Below are 11125 nucleotides of genomic sequence, written 5' to 3' on the forward strand. Positions count from 1 at the left end.
TATATATATATTTATATTATATATATATATACATATGTTCCATTATATATATTTCAAGAATGACCCTAATAACTGAACAAAATTATATATAATTTTATATTTATAATGACTAGAAATAAAAATAAAAATAATTATAAATATAATATAAAATAAATAATATTAAAGATATTTTTATATATTGTTAATAAATAACTTAAGCAATAACTTAGCAAATTTATATATACATTATATATATGTATAAAATTTATATTTATTTATATTTATTTATACATATATATTTATATATATGTATAAAAATAACTTAGCACATATATATGTGTGTATGTGTGTATATATATATATACATAATATATATATATATAAACATAAATTTTCTAAGTTATTAGGGTCATCTTTGAAATCCTATCCATGTCCATACAAACATCTCTCAATTTTAATATTGGGTCCTTATTTTTTAAATATCCTGGTCCCTCTTTCCAGCACCAGAGAATCCACGTTGCCTCTTTTCTTTGCTATTTTTTAACAGCACCAGACGTTTTAAAAATCCATTTCTCCCATCCAAGCCAGACTTGCTTTACATCTTGCTGGATACAGAGATTTCCCTGTATCATTTGAGGCATTAACGAGATTTTTGAATTTCCATTAAATCAGCAAATTTTGCCGCTCGGCGGCCTCAGTCGTGCACGGAGCCAGGATTAAACACACTCCAGGAGCTGCCAAAAGCTGCTGCTCGCCAGCACCTCCCTGCATGGCTTCTGGATGAGGATGGAGGGGAACATTTTGGACTCCACCTTCCCTTTTGGGCCGGTTTCCAACCCCAGGGGCTGCCCCAACCTCTCTGCGCTGCCCTTGGGGCTGTGCAGGAGCAGGGCCATGGCCAGGTGCACATCCCAGCTGGGTCAGACCATGTCCCAGGCTGATGGCACCTGGCCTGGGTTCATGGCACCTGGCCTGGGTTGATGGGACTCATCCTGGGCTCCTTTAAGCCTCAGCTTCATGCCAATCTCCAGGAATTTTCACATCTCAGCTCAAATCCAAAAAAGAGGCCAGGCCAGAGCCATGAACGTGGGTATGGGGTGAGGGCAGATCAAAGCTGCCCAATGCCTCCATTCCTGCTCAGGGCTGGCCTCCCTCTGCTGGAACCTTTCCAAAAACCTCAGGGAACCTCAGAGACTCTTCCTGTCCTGGGGAAAGTGACTGGTCCAGTTCTGTCCGAGCCAGGAAAGCAGCAATTCCCACAGGGAACATGGCCTGTCCTGCTGGGATTCTCTCCCAGCATCCCAAACTGCTCCCAAGGTCTGGAGCAGGAGGAGCATTTCCACACCCCCACTGAGCTGCCAAGGCACAGTTCCTTCAAGCCAGGCTCTGATGGAGTTTATTTCATTTTAAATCTCATTTTTGTGTTTCCAGTCAGCCATCACCACCCTGCTGCAATCCCAGGACAGCCTCGCACCAGGAGCCCTCTGTGCCAGGAGATTTCTGCAGGGATTTTTGTTTCCTTTACACCCAGGTGATGCCCAGGGCAAGGCAGGACATTGCCAAGGCAGGAAAACACCAGCCTGGGCCCTGCCTCTGCTCTTTTGCCTTCACCATCCCTCTGCTTCCTCTGCTTTTTTGGCACCAAGGGAGCTGGGCAGAAAATGCAGTGATGGGAGCACAGAGCTTCCTCCTCAGCCCCTCAGTGGGGCACAGCTGCCCCCCCAGAGCCACAGACTCCCCAGCCCTGCACCTGCCTCTGAGCAGAATGAGAAAATATTGGATTTGTTTTGTGAAGGGAAAAAAAATAAAAAAATAATAATAAAAAAAAATCCAATATTCTGTCTGCGATCCCAGACTCCGTGCCTGGTTATGGCAGGAAAATGCTGTAAATCTCCCCTTTCTCCACCAGCTGGGAGAGAAAAACCCATTTTCTTTTAATATTCTTATTTTTCTCCTGGTCTAAGCCCCATCATTTTGCAGTCAGCTCTGCAATCTCTTTGTTGACCAGGGCTTAAACCTGCTCTCCCGGCTCCCCCGACCCCGGGAAGTCGCCTCGCACACCCTTCCCAGCAGCTCCCAGGCAGCGGCAATGAGATTTTAATAGATGTATTTTCAAATTAGTTCTGGGCCTTTCAAGACTTATCAGTTAAATGAGGTTTTTCAAATTGATTCAAAGGTCACTCCGAGAGTTTTCTCTTCTCTGTTATCTCTCCCTTATGGTTTCAGTGGCGATTGACAGGACAAGGAAAAAAATTATCACCCCCGTGTTGTACACCCAGAAAAAGATAAACCCAACAAAAACCCACCCAAAACGCGAACCCAAATTAAAAGGAGGCGGCAAGAAAAGCCCCAGGCGTGACCCCCGGGGCTGGGGCGATGCGCAGAGCCCGTGGGGGATTTGGGGAGCAGCGTTTGGGGGAGCAGAACCCGCGGGCGCGGGTGGGTGGCAGAGGGGAGCTCGTTTCCTGGGGGTGTGGGGAAGGAACCCCATTTAATGTTTAACCTGCGGGAGGTTTATTGGCCCCTTCTGAAGCGCAGATTAGGAGCAAACAGAAAAACAGCCGCGGGCGGAGCGAGGCGGCCCCGCCGAGCTGATAAGGCGGTGGCGCGGAGGGTGCGGGGAGCTGCGGGACACGGGCAATGGGGGGGACCGGGAGCTGCGGGGTTTGGGGAGGAGGGACACGAGGAGCTGCGGGGTTTGGGAATGAGGGACACCAGGAGCTGCGGGACACGGGGTTCAGGAATGAGGGACACCAGGAGCTGCGGGGTTCGGGAATGAGGGACACCAGGAGCTGCAGAACACGGGGTTCAGGAATGAGGGACACCGGGAGCTGTGGGGTTCAGGAATGAGGGACACCAGGAGCTGCGGGGTTCGGGCAATGAGGGACACCAGGAGCTGCGGGACATGGGGTTCAGGAATGAGGGACACCGGGAGCTGTGGGGTTCAGGAATGAGGGACACCGGGAGCTGTGGGGTTCGGGAATGAAAGGACACCAGGAGCTGCGGGACATGGGCAGTGGGGGACACCGGGAGCTGCGGGATTCGGGAATGAGGGACACCAGGAGCTGCGGGACACGGGCAATGAGGGACACCAGGAGCTGCGGGGTTTGGGAATGAGGGACACCAGGAACTGCGGGACATGGGCAATGAGGGACACCAGGAGCTGCGGGGTTTGGGAATGAGGGACACCAGGAGCTGCGGGGTTCGGGAATGAGGGACACCAGGAGCTGCGGGACATGGGCAGTGAGGGACACCGGGAGCTGCGGGGCTTAGGAATGAGGGACACGAGGAGCTGCGGGGTTCGGGCAATGAGGGACACCAGGAGCTGCGGGACACGGGCAGTGAGGGACACCGGGAGCTGCGGGGTTTGGGAATGAAGGACACCGGGAGCTGCGGGACACGGGGTTCAGGAATGAGGGACACCGGGAGCTGCGGGACACGGCGCAGGGAGAGCAGCGCAGCGCGCAGCGGCCGCACCCGCGCAGCCGGGGACGCCGGCGGTGGCTGCTCCGTGCGGGCGGCTCCGCACCGCTGAGAAAGTCGCCTCTAATTCACCAAATCCCAAAACTTGCTTCAAAAGGGACCGTAAAGCTCATCTCGTTCCAACTATATTTATGAGCTAAAAAAAAATATTAAAAAATTAGCAAAATAAAATAGTAATTTCAGAAAAAAATTAAGAAATTCAAATTTTAAAAAAAGTATATATATAACCCAAACCAAAGCAAAAAAACCCGCACTTTTTAAGGTTTGGTTTGGTGGTTTTTGTTTTTTGCTGGGACAAAGCTTTGCCTCCTTTCCCGAATCTTTCTCCGACTCCTTGCGTGGGCAGCTCTCCCGGGCCGGGAGGAGCCGCTGCGATCCGGGAGCCCCAAAATCTCGTTTTCGCCCATTTTACGGAGACAAAACCCATTCGCTCCCGGTCCTCCAAAGCTCTCCGCGGCTGCGGCGCCTTTTTCCCGTCGCCTGCGGCCACGCGCGGATCGAAAGCAACAAAACCGTGCGCGGTTTTCTGCCGCTCTCCCGGGCCAGAGCCGGGCCGGGGCCGGGGCCGCCCGGTGCTCGGTGGCCGCGGGCCGGGAGGAGCCGACGTTGGGCCAAAGTCGTTTGAAAGAGGCTGAAATTAAAACAAAACTGGTGAAAAAAAAAATTAAAAATTTTATATAATTCCCGAGGTTTTACTCAGCGCCATCTTGTCCCTTTTTCTATCACGTCTGTGTATTAATTCGCGGTATTAATTAGTGATATTAATTATTGGTGTTGTCAAAGCTCTCGGGCATTTGTCTTGGCCCAGTCCCGCGGTCGTGCTCGCAGTTCCGGGGTGGTTTTGGGATTTGTGTTGAAAAACGACGCTTTGTGCTTCGGTGGAGACATGTGCGGGGAAGGGATTCATGGGAAAGGGAGAATCAAAAAAGAAAGGAAAAGGAAGGAAAATAATGGAAAAGAATGAAAAGAAAAGAAAGGAAAAGGAAGGAAAATAATGGAAAATAATGGAAAAGAAAGGAAAAGAAAGGAAAAGAAAGGGAAAGAAAGGGAAAGAAAGGGAAAAAGGAAGAAAGGAAGAAAAATGAAAGAAAGAAGGCAAGAAAGTCAGAAGGCAAGAAGGCAAGAGAGGGAGAAAGAAAGAAAGAAAGAGAAAGAAAGAAAGAAAGAAAGAAAGAAAGAAAGAAAGAAAGAAAGAAAGAAAGAAAGAAAGAAAGAAAGAAAGAAAGAAAGAAAGAAAGAAAGAAAACGAACAAAAACAAGATAAAACAAAAAAATTTGAAATGAAGAACGAAAAAACGGGGGTGGGGGGTGAGGGGCGGAAGTGTTAATGGAAAAATAAAACGAAAGGTTGGAGAGGGAAAAGGAGAAGCGAATGGGGCCCCTCGGGGCCAGCCGCACCCCACGCGCGGGGGTGAATTCCACGCTCAGCCGGGGGAATCCGCGGCAGGAGGGATCCCCGAGAGCCCTTGGAGAGGGGAACGCTCCCGAGAAATAACCAGGAGCGAATTTCCTGGTGCTGAATGTGGGAATAAATCGGGGGCGGGCAGGGGGTTCCCGCTGGAGGGGGCTGGGGTGGGAGCGCACCCAGAGCCACGCGAGGCACCCCCTGCCCACGGACACGCGGGGATGGGGGCGCAGGAACGCTCCCAGCTCCCCCATCGCCCCTCGGGGACGGAGCCGGGGCCTTTTCCGCCCCCAGGGCACGGGGGTTTAGCGGCTGCGGGTCACAGCCGTGCGGGGACCCCCAGAAGTGGCACCGTGGGAGCTCAGCGTCCCCCCAACACTCCCAGGTTGGTGGGGATTAATCTGGAGCGGGCCCGGGGGGCTGCGGCCGCCACTCGGGGCCGCAGAGATGAACGGCCCGAGGGGACGGGCTGGGCACCGCCAGATGCTGCCCAGATGTTTCTCCGTGGGACCCCTCCTCTTCTGCCGAGCCCCTTGGGGCGAGCGGGGCCGGAGGGAGCCCGGGGCGGCCGGAGCTGCAGCCCCCTCATCTCCCAGCTGAATAATTAATGGTTCATCTGCGGAGGGGCGGCGGGACGGGGGGAACTGGGCTGGAAAGAGGAGAAAAGCGGCGGGTGCCATTTCTAGGGGCCCGGCGTGGTCATCGATCCGCGGCTCACTGACTCGGACTAATCCATCAGATGGACTCCTGCGGCCCCGGACCGGGACCAGGACCAGGGCTAGGATCAAAAATAGAAACAAAAAAAAAAAAAAAAAAAAAAAAAAAAAAAAAAAAAAAAAAAAAGAAAAAAGAGAAGAGGAATAAGAATAGGACTGGGTCCAGAACTAGGACCAAGACCAGGAACAAGAATAGGAATAGAACCAGGAGCAGAACGAGGAATAGGACCAGAAAGAGAAATAGGAATAGAACCAGGACAGAAGCAGGAATAGGATCAGAACCAGTACCAGTCCGTGCCCCGGCCGTGCCACACGAACACAAACGTCGAACAATTTTTTTTTTTTTTTTTTGACTTTTACCGGGAAAGAAAAATTAAAAATTCTTCTCGCCGCCCAGGTCCCTTCCCTGCTTGCCGGGGGGCGAAGGTGGCAACCATGCGGAGCCCTCCAGGCCCCCAGCCTGGAAAAGAACGGGAAAGGACGAGCGCGCTCACCCCGAGGCCTCGGGCCGGGGATTCACCGGCATCGATCGGGGGGCTCGGGCCCGGCCCCCCCAGCGCTGCCCCTTCCCCCGAAGCCGCCGCTCGGGGCGGCCGGGCCGGGGCTGAGCCCGGGGCGGACCCAGGGCCGGGCCCGGGCGGGCGGGAGGGCGGCAGGAGCGAAACGAAAGCGGGACCCGGCGGGGCTCGGGGCCGGAACAAAGCGGCAGCACCGGGGGGGCAGCTCGGCCGAGCCCCTCCGGGAGCCGCGTGGGGCGGTCGGTCCCGCGTGGGGAGCGAGGAGCGGCACGGGCAGGCTCAGCACGGGAGGCTGGGCCGGTGGTTTGTGGGTTTGTGGATTTTTTCCTGTTTTCACGGACAGCAAATGAACAAACCCCGTTGCCCGGAAATCTGGGGGGTTAATTCCTGTAAATAATGGGGACATGGCGGCTCTGGCGGCGGGGGAAACGGCGCCGGGGAAGAAAAATAATTTTGGGGAGAATAAACCTCCCACGGCGGAGCGAGGAGCAAAGAGGGGACAGCAGGGACAGGGACCCTACGAGCCGGTTCGGGGACAGGGATCCCTGACCCGGGCCGGGGACAAGGACGTCTCCAGGCGGGCCGAGAAGAGGGTTCCCCCTGAGCTTCCCCCAGCTGCGGCCGCCTTTTTATCATCACCATCACGGATATTTTAAATTATTATTACTACTATTATTTTTGAATTATTCATTATTATTTCCAATTCTGGCGAGGCAGAAGCCCGAGCCCGCTGCTCAATTAGCCCCAACAACGGGGGCATTAAACGGCCGATAGCGGCAGTGTTTAAATCTTTATTTACCAGAACCTTGTAAAGCCAGGAACAATTTGCATTCTATTAACTGCTTTTCAATAGGGCATCGACTGGAACTAAAAGATGCCACTACCCTGCCCTAATTAAAGAGCAACTGAATTACACTAAATACATATGAACGCTGCTCTTCCCCATAAATAACGGCGGGTCCTCGTCGCTGCCTTTGCCCGTCCCTACGGGGAGCTCGGATTTCTTAAAAAATAAATTACAAACCACTAACGTGTGTTTTATCCGCCACGGCTCGGCCCCGCGGAGCCAGGAGCTCCAGCCGCGTTTCCGGGGGAGCGGCTCTGGGCCGGGGCTGGCCGGGAGCACCGGGCACGTCCCCGCTCGCCGCTGTCCCCTCGGTCGCACCCTCCGGCCCCTTCCCCGCGACCCCCGCCCGCCCTCGGCTCAGATCGCCGCGTTCCTCCAGCACAGCCTCGGCGGGGAACGGCGCTGCGGGACCTCGAGGCAGCCGGGGATTGAGACACGGGGCAGGCGGGGCTGGGTCCTTCTGCCGGGGGCAGCTCCTGCCCGGAGATTCCCCTGAGCGCGGCCCCGGGACCGAGAGGCGGCGGCCGAAGCGACGGCGGAGGAGTTCCAGGGTTCTGCCGGCGCCACGGGGCCGGTTCGGCGGCACCGAGAGGGAAATCCCCAAAGCAGGAGAACGGGCGGCGGCCAACGGGCACCTCTCGGCTCCCTCCAGCCGCGAGCCCGCACCTCTCGCGGGCAGCGGCAGGCCCGGAAAGGCGGGAGGTCGCCTTAGGTATAACTCACCTTAAACAGAAATTCCTTCCCTTTGGTTTTAAGGTCACAAACCGGGTCGGTAACACCTCCCGGGCCCGGCCCCAGTTCGCGATGGCAACCCCGGAACCCCCGAGGGTTCCCACGCGTGATCTCAGCACCCCCTGACCCACCCGTGGAGGTGCGGGGCGGCCCGAGCCGAGCCGAGCCGAGCCGAGCCGAGCCGAGCCGTGTCCTACCTGCCAGTCTGAGCGCCGACATCCTCTGAAATTCCGGCTCCTGCAACCATTTCCACATCCTGCGGAAAGTCTCCCGGCCGGACTTGAGCTTACTCCAGGGCTTGGGGTTCCGCAGCAGGTCCGAGAGGGTCCCCTGGGAGCGGCACAAGATCCTCTGCGCGAAGATGGCCTGCGGGATGCTGTACCGCTTCAGCTCGGCCGTGATCCTCTGGGCCACCTCCTTGGTGTTGATCTCCTCCACCTGCCCGGAGCCGCCGGGCTGGGAGCCGGGGCCGGGCGCCGGGCGCTCCCGCTCGCCCAGCAGCGAGGCTCCGGGCTGCCCGTGCGGGTGCCCGTGCGGGTGCATCCCGTTGAGCGGCGGCATCATGGCCGAGCTGGGCGCCGCCAGCCCCCGCGCCAGGTGCTCCTCGCCCCGGGACAGCATCGCGGCGTGCGAGTCGAAGCCGTTGGGCGAGAGCATCTTCTCGTTGGGCAAGTGGCCGGCGGGGCCGTAGGGGGCCAGCGGCTGCTGGGCGTTGTGGAGGCTGCCCAGCCCGTTGGGCAGCGGCGATAGGGGCTGCCCCATGGCCGGCATGTCCTTGGGGTAGTGGCTGTAGAGGTTGCCCATGGAGGCCAAGCTCCGCTCGTCGCGCATGAGGGTGAAGCTACCGCTGACGTTGCCGGCCAGGCGCTGGTGCGGGTGGTGGTGGTGGTGGTGGTGGTGCGGGTGGTGGAACTTCTCCGAGACGGTGGAGATGGGCGGCAGGTGCTGCAGGGGAGTCAGCGTGGTGTAGGTGCTGCTCAGGCTCATGCCGGAGGGCGACTCGCAGGACATGCTCATGGCGGGGTGCAGCGGGGCTCCCAGGCTGTGCTCGCCGCGGTAGTCGCCCCCCTCCAGGATGGAGGCCATGCCCGAGACCATGGCGGGCCGGCCGTGCGGCACCAGGTTGCGGTGCGAGCTCTGCCGCCCGTGCGCGGGGCTCAGCAGCTCGGCGGGCTGCGAGTGCGGGACTCCGTGCAGGCTGCCCAGGTTCTCCATCGCCAGCTCCATGGTGGCCGCCGGGCTCTGCCGCTGCCTCGCCCGCTCGCTCGCTGCCTTCCTCCCCCACCCCCCCCGCCGCCGCCGCCGCCGCCTCCTCCTCCTCCTCCTCCTCCTCCACCGCCGCCCCCCCTCCCCGCGCCGGCTGCCCGGATTAATTCAGACTCCGCGCCCGGGGATCGATGTCCGCGCCCCGCGGTCAGGCCGGCATGGCGCGCCCGCCGCCCGCCCTGCCGGGCGCGGGGCTGGGGGCGCGGGGCTGGGGGCGCGGGGCGCTGCGCGGGGCGCGGGGCTCGGTGCGGGGCGGCTGCGGAGCCTCGGCCGCCGGCTCCCGGCAGCCTCGCTCTGGCCCGCGGCGTGACGTCAGCGCCGCCCCGCCCCGCCCCCCCCCGGCGGACCGAGCCGCCCCCCCCCCCCCGCCCCTCTCCCGGTGCCGCGGGGAGCGCCCGCAGCCGGACCCCGCCGGGGTCACCTTCCCCCGCCCCGCCCCGCCCCGCCCCGCGGTGACACCGCCGCCCCGGGGTGACCCCGCTGCCACCGGCCTGACCCTCCCCGCACCGGCTGTCGCGCCCTCCCCGCCGCACCCGGTGCCCAGCGGGTGCCGAGCGCCCACCTGCGCCCCCGCACATCTGGCTGGCCCCAGGCCGCTGCCTGTGCGCACATCTGCCTGTGCCAGCCACACCTGGATGTGCCTGTACCCGGCGTTCCCAACACCCCCTGTCCCCCGCTGCCTGCCCCGTGCCCTTCCCAAGGGCCTGGTTGTCCCTTTATACCCCAAATATCCTGTCCCGCACCCCCGGGGTTCCCCACGCGTGTCCCCCCCCGTCCCCACGCGTGTCCCCCGTCCCCACGCGTGTCCCCTGCCCCTCGGCGGGCGCTGGCGAGGTGGCCTTGGCACGGGGAGGGGAGGTGACAGGGACACGCTTGGAGAGACACACGGTTCTGCAGGGCCCTGAGCAGCGGTGCTGGAGGAGGAAAAAAAAAAAAGAAGGAAGGAAGGAAAGGGAAAGGGAAAGAATGAATCGAAATGGAAAATGGAAAACGCGAAGAGAAAATGGAAAATGAAATGGGAAAATGGAGAATGGAAAGAGAAAATTGAAAGGGAAAAGGGAAATGGGAAGGTAAAGGAAAGGCGGTGAGGAAGACTGGATGAAGGGACAACGTGAGCCGGTTTTCGGTCACGGGAGGGGCGGCTGCTCGGTGTCCTTCCAGAAGGGTTTTCAGCTGGCCCCGGCCCCGTTACCCGAGCTGGGCTCCCCGGGCAATCCCGGCCTTTCCCGGCCGTGTCCGCTCCCCCAGGCCGGCACATGCCGGTTTCCCAAGCTTTATTGAACAGACCGAAAAAATAAAAATAAAATCCATCGCTTCCTGCGGGTGGGGCCCCCCAGCCCCGTGCGGGCTGCTCAGCTCCCGGCCCCTGCCGGGCTCCCGGCGGCTTCCACAGGGAGGGACGAGCTGGGAGCCCCGGTGTGGGGTGGCAGCAGAGGGACAGCAGGGCCTGGCCCTTCCGGGGGTGTTCGTGGTGACCCACCCCGCACTCCCCAGCTCAGGGGGTAATTCAGCCAAATCCCGTCCAAATTCAGGGCTTTTAACACGAGCCATCTCCAGCCACCTCACCCCATCTCAACCCATCCGTTCCATCCATCGCATCACATCCCATCCATCCCATAGTTTTCTATCCCATCTGGCACCTTCACCGGGAAGTCAATTAAGCGCCCAGTTCATTAAAATAAAGCCCCGCAAATTCCCGGGACGTGAGAGCGAGGGTAGGTGATGATCGGAGGGGAGGGGGGTCCTCCCCTCTGCCCCTTTTCTGCCCCTTACACCGCGATCCAGCCCCCGGAGCCGGCGTGGGGAAGGACTCCGGCCCCCCCTTGGCCTCCCCCTCGGTTTATTCCGGCCTGGAGGGCCCGGGGACCGCGAGCAGGACCCCCGAGATGGAGGGAACCAGCCGGGCGGGGGGACTTTCGGGCAGGTAACGGGACCGGAGCCGGGCAGGGAGGGACAGGGGAGGGCTCGGAGCCGGGCAGGGAGGGACAGGGCGGCCTGGAGTCCAGCAGAGATTAGAGGGGGGGACGAAGTTGAGGTGCCAGGAGCGGGCAGGGAGCCCCAGAGCCAGACAGGAGTGGGCAGGAGTTGGACAGGAGGGAAGAGATGGGCAGGGGAACGCGGAACCGGGCGGGGATGGGGCAGGGGAAGGCTCGGAGCTGGGCACGGATGGGCAGAGGAA

General features: G+C 59.0%; 1 protein-coding gene across 1 annotated transcript in view; it reads right to left on the reverse strand.

Annotated features, from left to right (window-relative positions):
* The window catches only part of ONECUT3 (one cut homeobox 3), a 28253-nt gene extending 19308 nt beyond the window's left edge, over nucleotides 1-8945 (reverse strand). Inside the window, exon 1 of the mRNA XM_071451983.1 lies at nucleotides 7878-8945. Within this exon, the coding sequence (XP_071308084.1) occupies nucleotides 7878-8907 (1030 nt within the window). The 5' untranslated portion in view covers nucleotides 8908-8945. The remainder of the gene's footprint in view (nucleotides 1-7877) is intronic.
* Nucleotides 8946-11125: the final 2180 nt, after the last annotated feature.

Source organism: Agelaius tricolor, unplaced genomic scaffold (assembly GCF_023055355.1).
Source record: "Agelaius tricolor isolate 1412-34295 unplaced genomic scaffold, bAgeTri1.0.p SCAF_33, whole genome shotgun sequence".
NCBI classification, from domain to species: Eukaryota; Metazoa; Chordata; class Aves; order Passeriformes; family Icteridae; genus Agelaius; species Agelaius tricolor.